Source organism: Micropterus dolomieu, linkage group LG17, assembly GCF_021292245.1.
Source record: "Micropterus dolomieu isolate WLL.071019.BEF.003 ecotype Adirondacks linkage group LG17, ASM2129224v1, whole genome shotgun sequence".
NCBI lineage: Eukaryota > Metazoa > Chordata > Actinopteri > Centrarchiformes > Centrarchidae > Micropterus > Micropterus dolomieu.
Window position 1 is genome coordinate 32,293,942 of NC_060166.1, and position 18,758 is coordinate 32,312,699.

At 41.0% G+C, this 18,758-nt stretch overlaps 1 protein-coding gene across 1 annotated transcript in view; it reads left to right on the plus strand.

The window, feature by feature from the left end:
* Positions 1-18,332, plus strand: part of nectin1b (nectin cell adhesion molecule 1b) — a 77,740-nt gene extending 59,408 nt beyond the window's left edge. Inside the window, exons 5-6 of the mRNA XM_046073266.1 lie at positions 1,217-1,368; positions 14,181-18,332. Of these exons, the coding sequence (XP_045929222.1) occupies positions 1,217-1,368; positions 14,181-14,686 (658 nt within the window). The 3' untranslated portion in view covers positions 14,687-18,332. The remainder of the gene's footprint in view (positions 1-1,216; positions 1,369-14,180) is intronic.
* The last annotated feature ends 426 nt before the right edge of the window (positions 18,333-18,758 follow it).

Genomic DNA, 18,758 nt, shown 5'->3' on the forward strand with positions numbered 1-18,758 from the left:
ACTGTGGGTACTTTGTGGTTTTGAAAAAAATACAGTGCTTTTTATTCAGACTGGTCCTGTAAGTCTGCTCTATAAAAGGCAAATCCGCTGTTTGTAATTGACATTTTATGATAGATTAATTAACAAATAGCTTCTCACTGTGTCTTTCCCCACATCATTGAAGAGCCTTGTTCAAAATCTGTTTAGTGCAGCTCAAGTGCTTGATGTGTGGCCATTGTTTGCACAAGACCTAATTTTGTTGCCTCTCTGTAATGTCGTTTTGTTTTTCTCTCACTGTAATAAATGGAGCATTACATTATGGCACAACAGCAGATCTCAAAGTGTCTCTCTATGACAGAGAGCAAGCCCAGGAGTGAAGGAGGGAAGTCTTTGCAGCATCCTCATTGTTTAAAGAAACCAAAACTACCGCCAATACCCAGCAATTCACCACAGTCAGAGCTGAGACCATGTTTGTAGCTCCACTTAAGCTAGGTCCATTCAGAGCAGCTGATGAAGCTGATCGAGGGGAAGGCAACAGGAAATGGCTAATTGTCCCAGAATTTGATACCCTTTTCAGCCTTCAGGCTCCATAAAAAGGGTCCAGATAATAGAATGGATGGTCGGTGTGCTCATGATCGGTGACCTCAAAGTGTGCTGACCTGATCAAAGGGCATGAGCGAGTCTGAACGAGTTAGAGATAGTGAACCATGAAGACAAACACCTCAGGCAGGAGAGACGGGCTCCAGTTCTCATTGACAGCTCAGCATTTGGTACATTCTGCATTTATCGCTTGATCAGCTGCCTCTCTTGACAGCTCCCCTGAGTTTTGAGTTCAGCCATGTGAGCTGTGCTGTAGTTAAGGAAAAAAGCCCCCCTCACCACCCCACCCTCCTACCACCACTGTCTGTTTTGTATTCTACATGCCAAAAAAGCTGTGTGTCCTCAGGCGTCAACTAAGTCTTACCTGTTTGGACCTGCTGGGATTCCCTGTCCTCATAATTTTGTTTGGACTTGATGGATGATGGCTGAAATATAGCACTGTCAAATATTCCTGGTATTTATCTCACCTCGACACACACATCCGCGTTTGTTTGGCACTAGAGACTGTATTTTTCATGCGCTTTGAATTGCTTTGTCGCTCCTGGGAGAGGGATTTTTTCCCTACCTACTGTGGTCTGGTGTAATTCTGCCTTTTTATGGTGTCTCTATTATTGTCTCTCTCTCTCTCTCACCACAGCTTGAATGGCTCCCTGCCCAGTAATGTGGAGATCAAGAACAACACCCTGTTCTTTAAGGGGCCGGTGACCTACGACCTGGCCGGTACGTACGTCTGTGACGCTACCAACGGTATCGGGACTCGCACTGGCACCGTGGACGTCAACATCACAGGTAGGTTGATAAACGCAGTCGTTTCTCTTTTCTGCTTCTTCAATAACCTTGGCATGGCTTGCATCAATACAGTACCTCGCTAAAATGTTGAGAAACCATCAGACCCCCGTCCCCCCTAAAAGAAACACATAATCCATGCGCAATATCCATGCACACGTGCAGACCAGCTGATTGTAGCAGATTACCTGCATGTTTTCAGTGCAGTTCCCACCTGCCAGAGGCTTTGTGGCTCCCTGCTGTACTGTGTGGCAGGTGAGATGGGGTAAAAAGCCTCTGTGCTTGTGTGTCAGAGCTACACAGACACTGTGAGAACACAACAGCCGCCCCCTTCCATCCTGCCCTCTTACGCATCCCGGCGCATGTGTGGGAGCGATATAAAGCAAATCTATTATAGGTGCCTAAAATAACATCAAGGAATATGGGGGTTTGAGGTGAAGGTACTGTATTGATCATAGTTTGCTCGCATCACGCTCATATTTCTCCGAACAGCCCGTGCCTCTTTTGTAGTTGAGCTCTGCGTTCATTCTTTCGTCTCTTCTGTCTTCTGGGGAAAACAAAATGCTGAACAAAACTGATTCAGTTCCCTTGCCTTCCAAATAATTGTTGGCACACACGCATTGTGGTTCCTCTGGGTTCTTATCCATAGGAGACAATATTTTGCATTCAAATCCCTTGCAACAATATATACCAGATCTGACTTTGCTATATGTACTATAAATGTGGGACTCTTCTTCTATCGGTGCCAGCTGTGTGTGTGGTATTGGGAGACTGTCACAGTTTTGCTCTGGTCGGACTGGAAAGACTTTTTCCCTTTACTCTTTGTCCTGCTTGATTTCTGGGAAGCTGGGGTGTTCTAACTTGCATTGCTTTGCATGTTGACTCATGCTGTGTCTCTGGGAACGCTGTGCTCGGTGTGAAGTGAACAGCTGTGCCTTACAGTATCATTGCATACTTTTGTTTCTGTGTCCTGTCTTTCAGTGTGTTATTCTCCAAAGGTAGGGGGAAGGCTAATACAAAGCAGCTTTGTAGGACGTGATGTCATTACCTGCATTGTGAGAAGTTACCCGTCAAAGTAGGGGGGTTAGTAGTGTGATAATAGATATCTCAAAGGAGCGTGAACAGTCCTTACTTATCAAACAGGAAAGTGAGGAAGTAATCTACCGTCAGGAAATCACCCTGCAACAGCTTGTATTGAGTAATTGTGTTCCAAAGAGATTGTACTGTTTGCCATAAAGAACTGTATCCTTTTGGAAAGAAAAAACAAAGGCACCAAAGTCATTTTCTATTTCTGCTTTTTCATTGATTGCTTAAATTAACAAACCTCATTGCCATTGTCCCTGTAGTCTTTCTGTTTATTCTCATCATTTGTCCGTATAATTTTATTGAGTGAGTGTGGTGAACAATGTGTGGGTACATAATTTGAGTGCATTCAGTTTCAATTTGTCCGTATCCAAAATATGATACCAAGCGTTTTTGTTTTTTGTAACATTTAGAGCCTTGTAAAGATTTGCAGATTGTTCAGCAGCAGGTCAGGATAAATGTAGTGATTGATTTTGAAGCTGTGAAAACACTCACACACGGTTCACAGTAATTAATACACTTAGTTATTACATATCATATCAGAGAACTGTGATTAGGCATTAAAGTGTTTTCACATTTTCTTCTTGACAACTTGATTGTCACTTTACTTTCGGCTGAAAGAACTCCATTTTACAAAAGTAGCGTCATGCCAACACATATTCTGAATAAGCCAGGGGTCTTTGGATGCTGTGGACTCTTTTAAAAAGTAGCTAAAAACAGGCATTTAGGTAGCATATGGTATTTAATGTTTAAACTTGTGTCATATGTCTGTTCCTCCTGCATTTTTTTTTATCAGTTTTTCTTTGTTTCATATGTTTGATTCTATTTTATTTATTTGACTATAAAGCACTGTGTGACTGGTATCTGTGAATGGTGCTATTTAAATAAACTTTACTTGCTAATAAGCTGGCGAGATGCTAGCTGCAAGTGTTCTATATTGTTAAATGGCAAAAGTCTTGAATTTCTTTCCCAAAGGGTCCCATACAAGCCTTAAAAGCATGTTGCCAGTTCCCATAGTAACAGTGACAAGTTAAAGGGAGAAGAGCCAGCCTCTCCTCCTAAAGCACATTTCAGAGCCTCAGCTCCAACATGGCGCCCAGTGAAATTTGTGAACAGCTCACAAACAGCGATAGTTTGTCTGTCAAACATTTGTATGGTTTGGTGCTTAAAGTTGCAGAGAGGAGCGCAGCAGCATGTACAGACAGGGACAGAGATGTCCTGCCCTTGTCTCATACAGGTGCAACATGGATATGTTACAGTGGGATCATACAGTGCTTGTGCTTATGTGCTATTTGCTGATGTTGTGAAATGCTAGCCTATTCCTGTCTTAATGTGAACTTGTCAGCATAATCTCCTGCACTACCACTGAACACCATTTAGCTTCAAGGATATGTGTAAAAGAAATTTTTCTGTTTAGAAGACGTTTCTGCGAATGTAGATCAGCTTGTGGTAGACTTAACATCAGTTATGATGACATGAATATAAACTGTTAGAGGTTAACTTGAGGGTAGGCACAACATTTCTTTTTAATTCTTTGAAGTGCTCTTTGCAGCCTTGACATTGGCTGTGCATAATGACCCGGTGGCTGTGGTAAAGAAGTATGCTGATGCTTCATTAACTTCAAAGAGCATCTTTGTGCTTCTCAACAGCCTCAGACAGGCCTGGCTGAGATATGGCAGGTGAGAGAGCCCACTGCTGGCCTGTGTTCAAGGCTGCAGCATTGGGGCTCAGTAGTGCTAGCTAAGTGTTATTTGCAGAAAAGGAAGGTGACCAACCTGATAGCCCGAGTACATTTGTTCAACAGCTCACAGAGCTACCAGTGCTGAAAATTTCTAGACTAGTGCTAAACATGAAATAATAATTTATTTTCCTTGATCAAGGGCACCTTTTAATGGTGTTGGATTTAGAGGCACTCTGTAGAGCCTGTGTTTCTTGTCAATAAGCTGGCCTTTTTTAGCCTGCTGTAAAGTGTCAGAGCTGTAACACTTATATATCAAGCTCTTCATACCACCATTGTACATAGTACTGTCACCTAGATTTATCCAAATGTACTACTACTAGCTGCATTATGCATGGATTTGGCAGTAGCACTTTTCATTTTGAAGTTGATTTTTATATTGTCACAGCAATATACACCTGCCACTGATACGACCCTTCTTCCAATGTCAGGAAGATGAAATATCCGTGACAACTTGTTTGTATCACAGAAAAGCTATTTTCTCACACTGGGAAACAACACTGATGGAGCACTTAAAGAAGGCGCATTTTAATCAAGCTCCTCAGTTTTCATGGACGGATTTGTGGGGAACTGCATAACTGTCACCTCGGCAGATAGCGGGGGCCACAGAGCACCTTGTTTCAATTAGTTTGCGGATAGTGTTTGCTGTGGAGATGGCATCGACTACCGTAAGTCACATGGGCTAAGACGGCTTTCTCCAAGGACATGTGTTTTGCAGATATGGTGTTGCTTGTCAGAATCTAATGAACCACTCTCCTGTTTTAATCAGTGCTCTCAAAAAAAAAAGAGGTGAAAGAAGAAGTCTGAGGGAAAAAGAGGATAGGGAGGGGAGAGGAGAGGATCTATGACAAGAGAGATGAGCTTTATGGAATGGGCCTCTTCTTAGCAAATACCTCTTTCATTCACATTCAGTTCAGAAATCTCCTGAGGAAAAGTTGACAAGTCGTCAGATCTGATCAATCAGCAAATTACTAACAGGCATCAGAGGCCATGTTAAAAAAAATAGAGCCAATTAAACAGCCTCACAATGAAAGTTATTTTTCATAATTCATTCTCAGAAGGTTTTAACCATCTAATAGGAATGACAGTCAAACACTGACGCTGAGAAAGCCACGGGAAGAGGGGACGAATAATGTGGTTAAACCTCAAGGATCCTCCCCAACCAAAGAGAGCAAAATCTTTCATTAAGATAATCAGCTTTTCCACCATCAAACACTGTTTTTGTGCTTGAAACAAATCAATGCTGTCATCTTAACCTTCTTTCCAGCTCATAATAAGATGTGATGAATAGCCGTTTTGTCAGGATGGCCTTACAATTATGTCATTATCAGCCCTGAGAAAGGAGGTGTGTTTTGTGGTGGGATGTGGGAAAACTTATTTCAGTGAAGCAGCACATTCACTTCAGAATTAATTTGTTTACTCACTTGAATAATCATTTAAACTTGATTAGATATTTTTTTAACCTTGACTCTCCCACACAACAGCACTAATCGTTATGAGATAGGGGCCGGACTAAGTCAAAGAAAATGCATAAGTCCTGCCACATTAGCTGGATCAGCTGTGACGATGATTATACGATCAGCTCAGGGTCAGCCACTATATAAACCTTTTGGTGCTTCCACTTATGGCCCAGCAGTGCTAACTTTCATCTCCCTTTGTTAGAGCTGTGGCACCGAGCTGCTTTGGAGAGCAGAGGTGCAGTCAGCTTTGCTACCGGGCTTTACCACTCGGGTTAAACTGGATGGAGTGAGAGCGTTCTCTTCAATTTAGCAAGAAAGCGTGAGGATGGATCCTCCTGGAAGCACAGGCAAACGGTGCAGATGTCTGTTCACGCTCGCCTGAACAAGCAATAGTTTGCTCCTGTGGGACAAAATTAAGTTGAGAGAGAAGAGGTGTGGCAAAAAATTAACCACATGGTCAAAATTAGATGAATAAAATATAGACAATCCAATGGAAATCTAAATAAATAAAGGTATCCATGTGACTGAAAGAGATGCTTCAGTGGGTCTGATTTTTAGAATTTAGTTGAAGAGGTAAAGTGGATTCCAGAAATGGGCTCCAAGGCAAACAGAGACTGGGAGTGGTGCAGAGGCAGAGTTGGAAGAGAGGGCAGGATGCTGTTTACATGACTTTATGTAACAGCCTGTGTCAACTCTTGGTGTTCATTGCTTGTCACTTTCTCTATCCTCCAAGTTGTACAATACAATGAGACACAGTGGTGGTGAGAGGGGCTGACATTCTTAGAAAAGTACCTACGTGGATTATTTTAACTGTTTATTTACCAATCCAACTTGTTATTTTTTTGGCTCCACATAATGCGAGCACATGAGGCCATTGCTGAGAACATTAGCTATGTCTATATAATGATTTCAAATGCTTGCCACCAGGTTGGCAGGAAAGCAGCAGCGGGTTGTTGGCAGTTGCAAAGGGAGCTTTCTCAGCATAAATTTAAATTACTGAACAGGAGATGTTACTCTGAGCTGACATTAGATGTTATAATTGTTTTAAAAACATATTGCAACTTGAACTGGAGGCATAACACATTTTACTGTTGCCAAATTAGACATTTATTCTGTTTTAGACAGGTATTGGCCTCGTAGTCTACATTTCATCATCTAAAATCTCTCTGGAGTTCCCTCTCTTTTCCAAACAGCTGTGTCATGGATGGCTTGAAGATCCCAAGAAATTAACCTCCGGTCATCCTTGAAAACAAATGTCAACAGTCACACATTTCTCCCCACCCTATCAAATTAAACTTCCTCTCTCTCCGTAACTGATAGCCCATTGGTTTAAACTTATTGAGTGATTCTTCACTGTCTAGTGTCAACAAGAAATCACATTAAGGAACGTGATAATAGCATTTCATGGGCGTTAAAGGGAGACTTTGTGACGAGAAGCTCATAGTGGTCATGTGGCAAATGCTTAAACTGTTGTCCACTGCGCTGCCAAACCCCAAAACAATCCAAAACTGATCGTAGTGGCTTTAGAAAGAATTTAATCTGCACAAATGCTCTAAATGCTGGCTTTCTCCTGTGTTTTTTATTGAAAACACTTTCTGTCCCTGCTCTCTGGTCTCCACTAACGCCAGCAAACTGTAAATAACAGCAGGTGTTGATGGCGTGGTTCATTTTTATCATCTGAGAAACAGGCATGTTGCTCTCTGTCACTGCGAGGTCTATCGGTTTTCACAACATGATCGCTGATCACACCGTGTGATAAAACTTTCGAGTCAAGAACATACTTCAGTAAAACAAGTATCATGCCATACATTAGTGACGTGTAACAGCAGAGCTGCTACAAGCAGCCATTTGTCTATTCCTTTTCTCTGACAGAGACAAGAGACATTATAATGTCAGCATTGCAAAGGCTCCCCCAGCAATGTGAAATTTGTTTGTCTTCGCCTGTCATGGTGGAGTCTGTCTCAATCTGTGTGCTATAGCATATTGCACTGTCGCCTTCTCACATCGCTGCCTGCATTATTCATAGATCCAAAGGCCACATGTGTATATCTTGTATATCATTACACCCTCACTTCAAGTAGAGACGTGCTGTCAGGCAGGTTGAGGAGCATATTCAGTGTCTTGGTCAGCTGCTTCTCCTGCCAGGTTCTCATCACCCTTGAACCTCCCAATCAGGCAACTACAGACCTAGAAAGAGTTGGGTCTGCAGGCTGATAGAGCGACTTTCTAGCCCCCACGTCCTCACTACAGGAGGGACTGCTCGCTGTTCAGATCCTGCCAAGAATACACCTCATTATCCAAATGAGACATTAGCATGAGCCGCTCCCTCGCTTGCACACCATAGGCCGCCCCATAAAGCCTCTGCTGTGTTGTGCTGTGCCAGGGAAAGCACTGAGGGGGAAGACATTGTGGCTGCAGCTCGTTTTGCATGAAATGGAGGAGGGGGATGCTCAGTGTGTAAAAGGGTCTTTTTTTATTTGGAGAAGAAGTGATAGGCCGGCTGTGGGAGTGAAATGGAAATGTCACCAGGGGAGAGCATGTGAGGGCAGAGGAGCTGAGATCGTAGTGATTTATCTTAACATTTGTTTCTGCATGGCTTGCGGTTTCTGCTCTCCGGAGGATGTACAGAGGAGAGGGATGTGGCAGACAGATGGAGCAGGAGGATTGGCTGAGCCCCTTCGGCCCAGCTCTGCTTCTCTGTCGTCTTCGTCCTCCTCCTCCTCCTCCTCCTCCTCCTCCTCCTCACTGTCCACCCGTGTGGTGCTGGATCTGTCACGCCTCCCTGAGAGCCTGATGAAGTAGGTCAGACGCTGTCCCAGGGTCTGACCACTGGCTCCAGAGCTGCTGCTGATGCTGTGTGGTGATTCACTCATTACACACACAGCTCCAAAATAACAACAAGGAGACAAAAAAAACAACAAGAAAAAAACCAACAGAGGAGAAGCTGGGGGGAGGATGGTGTGATAAACAAACAGTGCCCCGACCTCTCCTGGCTTAATGCGTCCTAACATGCAGATTTGTTTGCTGCATGTCTGCTGGCCCAATAACTCATCCTTACAGCACTTCCACTTAGCACTGCAGCCCCATGCAGGCTAACAGGAAATGTAGAGATCACATTAATAATGGTACCTTATGAGCAAACATGATTTTTTAAAAGAGCACCGGTGTTTAGATACCGGTGTAAATATTTATTGCTCGTTAAAGGCGCATTAAGAATGATCATTACAACCCCCGTAGCAAAAAGTGACCACATTATACCCACAAGGGCACAAAACACGCTTTCTGAAATCTTTTGGAACAGAAGTATTTTCCAGTACTTTCAATCATAATATTTGATGTGGTTGCCTGGTCTTATTTGGCAGCTTAGCATGGTCATTGTTGATGTAACTTTATTCTTTATTTTAACTGTAAACCACCATAAATGTAATTCAGAGACTGTCAGTGTAATAAATCCTGTCAGTAGTAGAGGCCAAAAGAAAGTCAAAGACTACGTGCTGCTTCTGCTGTAGAGAGATGAAAACAAAAAGCAGTCACTGTTTCTCTGACAGGACCATCCTGCAAGTCGCTGCATGCTCACAACATGCCACAGATGATGTCACCAGTGTTTTGATGCCAGTATTTCACAGTGTTGTCTCCTCCAGCACACCCAGTTCCCCTTATCTGTTGGCTTTTTACAGCGAATTGAATTTGAATTACTAGTCTGAAGGTTTTAATGCTGTGAGTGGCATTTACCTACACAAATGGCGAGGTTATGCGTCTGTAAAATCAGTGATAGCAAAAAAAAAAAAAAAAAATATGTTGACAAAATGAAATAGTGGATAATGGAAAGGAGTGTGCAATAGGGTGAAGAAGAGCTTTGCCTCGCCGTCGACTCCCCGGGCAGCATGTTAAATTCTTGTCAGTGATGAGCTTTTATTCATTGTGGCAGCATTACATTTCCATGACTTCACAACCACTGGCAAATTCAGACAGGGGAGTAATGAGGATCATTGGAATCGCTGAATTAATGCTTCTTTCCCGATTGTCCCCATTCTCACTCATTATGCCATTCTTTATTTGCCGTTGTCACTCCCCAACCTCTCAAAGGCCCTCACTCCATCTTCTTTTTTTCTCCTTGTTGCCACTCCTCCAACTCTCTGAGTAGCCCTCTATTTTCTTTTCATCTTCTGTTGTCTGCAGCTTGTTCCTCATTTAGTCATATTAAAACACCACTCCCTGTACCACTCTTTGAAATCCTCTCTCATTTTCCTAGCCTCTATCATAACACCTTGTCCAGGTGATTGCGCTAAGACTCAAGGAATGTTTGTACCTGTCTCACTCCTTTTTTCATGTGCAGACATGACTGGAGCACACCCAGAAACCGTACCTGCAGGACAGAGTTGTGATACAGTTTCTCTTACTTTAAATCCCCTTCTGCTTCAGACATTCCTCTCCTTCAGTATCTTTGAACTGCTTGCTGCTGCTGCTGGTTATTTTGTACTGTAGCTTACACTGAAATACAAAACCCTGCTCCAAATGTTTTTTTTTTTCTTTCTGAAGCCACAAATCTCGCACGGACCTGATGTATCATTTCCACAACAAGATGTCAGGCTTTTTTGAGTGTGCCACATTTGTTTACCATTTGATTCTCTTAAAGACTCACTTCAGTTTTACACAAATGACTCAGAGGGAGAACACTCATCGAGTTGTGAAGGCAACAGATTTTGTCACTAAAGTGTTTGGAGGTAGTAAATCATCCACTCAATCAAGTCAGAGTTAGTGTTCAAAATAGTGTGATTAATGCAATGCAAAATGGCGTGGTTGCAGTGTTTAAATAGCTGCAGTATTTCATGTTATTCTTTACCTGTATAAATCTATCATGCCTCTGACTTGAATTATAGCCTTTCATAGCACATCGTGCCACCTATTAATCTCAATGGTACATTTTAGTCATTGCAACTCAAGGTTACCCCTCTATCTGCATATTTCCAGAGTGGTGTTAATGGACTCTGTCTTGTGTTGCCTGCAACAGTATCAGGGCTGTTGTTGTGCTGCTTTGAGGTCTTTTTTATCTGTCTGTTGGCAGGTGTTGCCGGTAGTGATTGCGTGCTGGTGGAACGCCTCCTACCTCCTCCATGCTGTCAAACACCCCTACATACCCCAACCATTTCAAATGTGTTTTATTATTAGTGTTTCTATAATATGATTAGTTTGCACCATAGCCTTTCTAATTTCACATAGTCACATTCACAGAGGACATGGGCTAGACAAAGCCGGCAAATATATTGCCATTTTGTTATCTTCATGTAGGCACAAGACCAATGGGCGGTGGTGTTGGGATGTGACCTTGTGGAAGAATACAGAGCAGAAGGGTGGCGGTGAGGTCAACAGGAAGTGTGTTCCTCCAAAAATAAAAGCAGTGTGTTCCTCTACTGCACTGAAGTGATCTGATGAGTTTTTCTTGGTGTTTCTGAGCTTCTTTGTCTGCTCTAAAGTACCCCCATTAGAGAGGCAGAACCATCTAAACACTTCAATACTTTCCCCTTCCATTCCCCCTCTAGTAAAACATCTTAGTTACTCCTTTAGAAACTCCATTACTTGTTTTCAGTACTGAATCTTCCAAGCCTTCTTCAGAGGTGGATGTGTCGGGGAAAAAGTAACAAAAATACCTCAATGTTTACAGCTTCTTCCATACAAACCATCAACGATACTTTGTATGGACTATAACACAATCATTAGTGTTGACATTCACATTCTTTAAATACGGGTGTCAAGAGGTGTTGTTACTTGATCCTTTATAGAATAATGGTCTTGCCTTCTGTTTTTCACCTCTCTGTGAAGTGGTAAATATCGAGTGTTGGAAACCTTAGAAATGAAAGGCTAAAGGCTGCCTAATTAAGATTGAATAATGGTACTGATGAGAGAGGAGACAGATCCTTGCAGAGGAAGGCAGTGAATGGTAGAGGTGAGGATTACAGGAGAATGTTTTCCCTTTTCTCTCTCCTCTTCAATCCTCTGGATTTCCACCCCTCTTTGGGCTTGGTGGGAGGATGTGTTCTCGAGCAGGGGTGACCGGGCTTTGCTCTCTCATTCATGTGTGTAATGAAGTCCTGTGTCTGAATAATCCCATTAGGTGGTCAGATTAAAACCTGAGCTGATATTTGAGACTGTGCCCGGCACCGCTTTAGAAATTGGAGAGCTTTGCTGTCGGTCCTGGGAGAAAGGGTACAGTGGAAGAGCAGCTGAGAAAAGTGACTGTGTTTGGGAGGTCTCTCCTTTGGACTGATAGAGTGCCATTGTAATGAAAGGAAAGAGGAAGGCTTCAGCAGCTTCTTCACTTTGCCCAGTACCATCCTTTTCTACCAAAGCTAGGCAGAAATGTATCATTTCCACTAAAAAGCAGTTCTAATCGAGTGCAGTTGTTGTGATTAAACAGTTTAGGGCAATAATTAGAAAATAATTCCCTGCTTATGTGGGGAATTTGTCTTTTTTGTTTTGTATGATGAGGATGGCAGAGGTTGTAAGATGTGGTGATTTTTCCAGCGATTTCTGATTTGACTCTATTTGACTTGCTACAAGGCAACACAGAGGAACTTTTAGGATTGTTTAACATAAACCTTCATTTTGGCTCAATTATGATCAGTTAGTTTGTAAATGAGTTTCCAATTTCAGAAAGACAATTTCCCCTTCAATGTTAACCATAATTGTATATATTAAATATAATCGTTTTCTGTTCAGGGCAATACTGATGCAGTAGTAACAGATTCATAGTTAATGTATGCATATATAAACTATAATTAAAACCCTACTCTGGAAATGGAAATTACATTAAAGGTGTGACTTGATGACATGAATGTACATCAAAATAGAACATTACAAATGTTTCTGTTAAATAAATTTAATTGATTTGCTTCCTGAGTATTACAGTAGTTATCTAATAATTATAGTCACTTAACATTTTCGGATTCAGATACTTTCTTCCAGAAGACACCTGATGACAGGTGTTAAAGGGATAATTTGGGATTTTTGAAGTTGGGCTGTGTGAGGTACTTATAGCCAGTGTATTACCAGCAGCAGATGGCTAGTCCCTAGTTTAGAGAAGCGTTGTACAGCCATTTATAAATCAGTACAACAGTTGACAGAAATCGTATCAAAAGCATTGAAAATCTTTTTTGTATCTCATCTAGCCTTGTTATATGTTGTACATACAAGTCTGTGGTTTGCCCTGCACTAACAGAAAGCTCCCTCCTGTCTTGCTTACGGTTTTGTTCTCCTTTTTTTCCAGTCTTCTCCCACACCATTTGTTTAGTAGATGGTGTAATTCTTTGTTGTTTTTTCTTCCTCCTTTCTGTTGAGGATTCAGCATTTGCCATTGAAGTTAAATGTGCCTCTGCTCTGCAAGTTTAGACAAGATCTACAGTACCTGTGCGCCTCGAGGCTTTGATCACTTTTCAGATAAAAGCCTCTTCTGTCTCTGTGTTCATGAGCTTCACATATGTTTTGGTTTTAAGTGACAATGTGTATATAAAGGACATGGTTTTCAATGATAACTTTTCTGTAAGCAACAACTGGGCTTTTGTCATAAGTATTGTTTATCTTCCTGTAAGGAGGCTCTCCAAAATGGTGGAATGAATGTGATGATTCAGTTCAGTTCCAGATACGGTCATGGCAGTTTTGAATTTAAAACAACATATCTTTTTTTGTATTTGCAAGGCAAAGACCCAGCCTTCAGACTATGGCATCTAAGTTATTATTTTTCTCTAGCAGGCTATTAGTCATTGTCACTGTTCTAGATTAGAGCACATCTTTGACCTATTTGATAATTTTCTCTCTATTTTACACTGTTTTTACTAAATAATATATATTTCTCTCTAGAAGCATATTCTATCTTTTGCTGTATGTTCTGCTGCCTGGATTGAAGAGCATCATGTTTTTCAGCTCTCCTGATGCATCTTGTGTGTGTATGCTTGGCCACTGATAATCATCTCTGGCAGGGCTCTTTCATTTCATTAATGCTACACTGATCGTGACAGTGGTTTTATATCATGTTGTACTATTTTATACAGTATATCATCAATATGTTTACTTTGACTTGTATGAAACTTAGAAACCTACAGAGTTAAATGTATTCACTGAAAGGCCATGTGAATTAATTCTTCCATTTGTTGATTAAATTGTTTAATTTTCCTCCACCTTCCAAACAGAGAAGAAATGATGGTTAATGCATGCTGACAACACTTCATTCACTTTAATCTCTTGCGTCATTTTACTCTTTGATGGTGTAGTGTGGTGTACCGTCTGTTTATGTTATTTTTTCCATGTATGAAACTGCATGTGACTGTTAATGAGCCTTGCCACACTGATGGTAAGCGCTCCTTTGAGACTGGGGGGTTTGTCGTGGGGCCCGGGGTTCCTTCCTTTCCCCTTTGCTTTTCCGTCCTCGTTTCCCTTACTTCATCTTTCCTAAAAAAAAAAAAAAATCTGCACCTGCACAAACGCACCTCCTCCCACCAGAGCACTGACACACTCCCTTCCATCTGTCTTTTCCTACCCAGAATTCCCTAACAACCCGACAACTGGGGGCCATGAGATCCCGCAGGAGCAGCACAATGCAGGTGCCGCCATCGGGGGCGCTGTGGGGGGAGTCGCCTTGTTGGGCGTGGCGGCTATACTGCTCTTCATATTCCTGCGCCGCCGCCAGCGCACCTTCAAAGGAGACTACAGCACCAAGAAACACGTGTTTGGAAACGGGTACAGTAAGGCGGGCGGCCTGCCCACCCACCCTCCTATCCCCAAGAACCTGCAGTACCCAGACGACTCAGACGATGAGAAGAAAACTGCCCAGATCGGCAGCACCGGAGGGTTTGAAGCGAGCGAGCGTGATTTTGACACCGAGCAAGAGGACCTGAAGAGGCCCTATTTCACTGTGGATGAAGGAGAGAGCCGGGACTATGACGAGCGGACTCTGGCTTTCCAGTATGACCCTGAACCTGAGATAGCTGATGATATGATCTCTCAAACCGATGGCTCTGTCATTTCTAAGAAAGAGTGGTATGTGTAGTGGCATGCAACAACCAAATCAAATAACCCTTTGTCCCCCACCTGCATTCCATTGCACCTGCACCCTTCACCTCCATCACGACCCTGCCCTCCCATTTGTCAAACTGCACCCTTCACAGTCTTGTTCCAATTTTGGTCAACCTAGTACTCCCTTCCCTCTGACTCCCCCCCACATCAAACCCCATCCAACTAATCTCAATTAGAAAATCAAATGTCTATTTAAAGTGCTACCAACATCAACTTCTCAACATGACAGCAATGAATCAGTTCCATCAGGTGAATGGGCAAAGAATACAAACTAAGGTATGTAAATGGACTCGTTGTCACTGACCTACGAGGCCAGGGAGGTGATTGGTTGATTAATACTGGTGTAATATTCTTTTTCTGTATTTTTTCATGTTATAAATGTATTAAATGTATAAAAAGAGACTGCAGGTTGAGGTTTTGCTGAGCACATTTGTGAAAGTCCTACACTGGATGTACAATTTGACTTTTTTCCATTACCATTGCCGTTTTGTTATTTTTATAATTTTTGTATGATTTTTAAGTGACCAGAGAATTGAGAGTTAATTGTCTGACATAGTAACAGGTGGAGTTCTAAGTGGGTTTTTTTTGTGGTCAAGTGTTTCGGAGAAAGAAAGAAAAAAAAAAAACGCCATACAGCACCTGTATCATTTCTCCTGTTTCTCACAGGGGTTAGAGTCCATGAAATTACTAATTTCTGCATATTTACAGCATAAAAAGCAGATATGTTATGCTGTTTTCCAAAGACATGCTTAGTATTCTTGACCCCCTGTGTTCATATGCTTGATTTGTTTCTTTACTGAGAGGGAGTCAGCGTACTAAGCCATGTGGACATGGCAGTAACAGATAAATATCGAGTGTCTTCAATTTTTTTCTAAAATTCAATCCCGTTAAATGAGTTCGCACATCAGAGTTACCGGGGAGAGAAGGGCTGTAATTGCGTCACAAGCATTCTACATTTCAGTGGTGCATCACAATCACGTCCAAAAGAGGTTTGGTGAGTCTCGGTGTCCACAGACACCTTTAATAATGCTCTGAAATGTCATGATTGTCACTTGACTTGACCTGTGTACATGAGATCTCAATCTTACCACTAAAATGAAATGTGTTTTTTGTGTTGAGTTAGCGTAATTATGTATGGTTCTAACCATTCTTTTATCAAATGGATGTCAGAGAAAAGTGACTTTGTAATTTCCTAATAATGACTGTCTCTCCTTATAATTGTGTGACTGTGTACCGAAGAATTGGCTAAAGCCTCCCACTTACAGCAACACCATTTGCTATGAGGAGTCGTCCATGGACACAAAGGACACGGATAGGAGGAAAAAGTCAAGTGATGCTTTTATTTACTTCTACAGAGAAAACATATTAACATGTAAAGGGAATTGAATATGATGGTGGCCATGCTGGAGTATAATAAGTCACCTGCTGCTTTCATGATGTGTTTCTCTTTTTTTTTTCTTTCTAAAATACAGCTGGGGGATTCCCTTTGGGGGATTTTAAAGGCATATATGGTTGTCCTTTCCTTAAGGTTGGCATCTGAATCTGCCAAAAGAGATACAATGGCCCTGTCTTAAGGCATTATATGTATATCTGGCTTTTTAAATCACTGTTAAGTGCCAGTGGATGCTAGCATAGCAAATGACTTGTTTTTCTCCTCAGCAAAATGGAATTTGCTTCAAACAAAAAAAAAAGTTCTTTGTGAAATATTTGGATAAAATAGAAGCAAAGGAGTAAATTGGTGGTTATAAACAACACATCTGACTGGCTCTGAACAATATAAATACAATATTAAGCCTTATTTTATGCATGTTTTTTATGTGGGAGTGGATGTGCGTATGTTGCTATTTTTTCTAAATTCCAGTGCGTTTGTCCTCATTTGCAGCTCAAAAGACTACACTTTGTCAGTGTTGTCAGTATTGACAGAGGTATGAGTTTATGGGCACACAGTACCCAGCACTAATATTGCAGTTAACACACAAAACAGTATATAAATATATATATAAATAAAGAAGAAAAAAAAAACATCTCTTTGAGAGCCGATCTCTCTGCCGGCTGGAGATGTGAATGTTTTACAGTTCATGCTTGTCTACTGTATGTTTTTAGATGAGCATGTTAATCATGAGCCTCAATTTATATTGTATTTTCGACACAAATTAACATTACAAAGTGGGAAATATCATGTTCTTATTAAATGTCTGTTGATTTCTGTTTAGTTCAGTTTCATTTCCTACAGCCTTATTTCTGTTTTTGTGCAGTGTATCCACTACAGTTTGAGAATGATACAGGAGGTTTGCAAAACAAACGTTTCAGAGAGGGGAAACAAATTGACAGTAGCGGGTCTGCTACTTTCAAAGTGAAAAAGCTAATTACAATTTTATGGCCTTTCATTTATTGTTCACATACAGATGAACTGCTTTGTTGTAACTTGTCAATTCCACGTAGTTTGCATCAAATAGAGTGTCATGTTATCTTTTATTCTTGCATTCAGTGCCTATCAAAGCCAGGAAACATGAGGAAGTCTGAACAGTTGCTGCTCCATCAATTAAGTTATTCATGCCGTGGAATAACATAAAACATATATTGAAATATGACATGGACTACAAAACTCTTCAAATCAGACAAATGATGGTTCTTTACTTGCAGTGAATTTTAGTTAGTATAGTGGGGATGTTATTCCATCTGAGCTCCAGCACAAAACTAATATTGCATCTTGTACTTGATCTTTAAATCGATTAATCTCTTAAAAGCTGTATTCATTACCATTTTAAAGTGTAATGCTAAATTGTGATACAGCACTTTTTCCAGTCAATACTGGAATGTCCTAGATGTCCTACATAGATCTAACTTTTCTAAGCACAACAATTGAAACATGGATCTAGTGAAAGAGATTTAATTTGTAAATTTAAATTATTAACAGATGCAACTTTGGCCCAAAGCAAAGATCAACTCTATCCCCCTTTTAAAAAGCACAAGATTAAAGTTTCATTTCACTTTTTTTCTGCATCCTTTATGAAACCACTGCCACACTTGCTTCTGGGACATGTTGGAGAAAGAAAAATCCTTCAGATTTGAGTCGACATTCTGTATACTGGTAGATATAAACATTGTCTTCATGTTGTTGGGGTGTTATGAGTTTCTATTTTGTAATACTGACTGTAACTTCATTCCATCCTAATCTACTTTTTGTATTCAGTATGTTCAACATTCCACTGTAAATACTGTACATAAGGTTGAGATTATAGTCGGGATTTATTTAGGGACAACTGTGTAGGGGCCCTGTTCATGTAAAATATACCTATTTTGACTGCAAACATAGAGACTCGATGATGAATAGATGAAGTTGACGCATAGCTTATTTCCAAAGTCCCACCTAAAAATGCTCCTGCAGTTCATTTTAATATGCCACTAGTGGCTTCACTGTCATACAAAGGGGTGATGCATACAGTTTGTTGATTTAATGTTATTGAAAGAAAATCAAAAGAGAGATATTGTCTGTATGCAGCCATGTGAATGTATATTTCTGAGGGTGTTACAAATACGAAAAAAAATCTTGTTCAATTGTGATGACCCAGTGAAGTAACTTGTATTTGTTTTAAGCATTAAATGAGTTCAATAGTCAACAATTTTCTGTCCCAGTTCACTGATTGGATAGTGTTATCTGATTGACTATGGTTCATGTCTGCAACCCATTTCTTATCGCTGTGTATTGATTTTGGTAATTGCAGCTCTTTCCCAGTAGCTTTGATCAGCGATGTATCCCTGTCGTCTCATGCAGGTGCTTATTTGGATTTATTTTTCAGCGTTATCACTTCCTATGAGCCTTAGGTGTAAGACATAAATGGTTCTGCCATTAAACTTTTCTTTAGTTTTAGCTATTAAAGACCTTGTAACGACAATATTTAAATGATGTTGCTCTGCTCCCAGAACAAATGTCTTTTTGGTCAAATCTTCAAAGCGCAGAGAATGCTCAGGCATCTTAAATTCGGCTCTTCTTTGCCGTTCCAGTTTTCAGAATTAAAAGGCTACAGAGGTGGATGCAGTGCTAA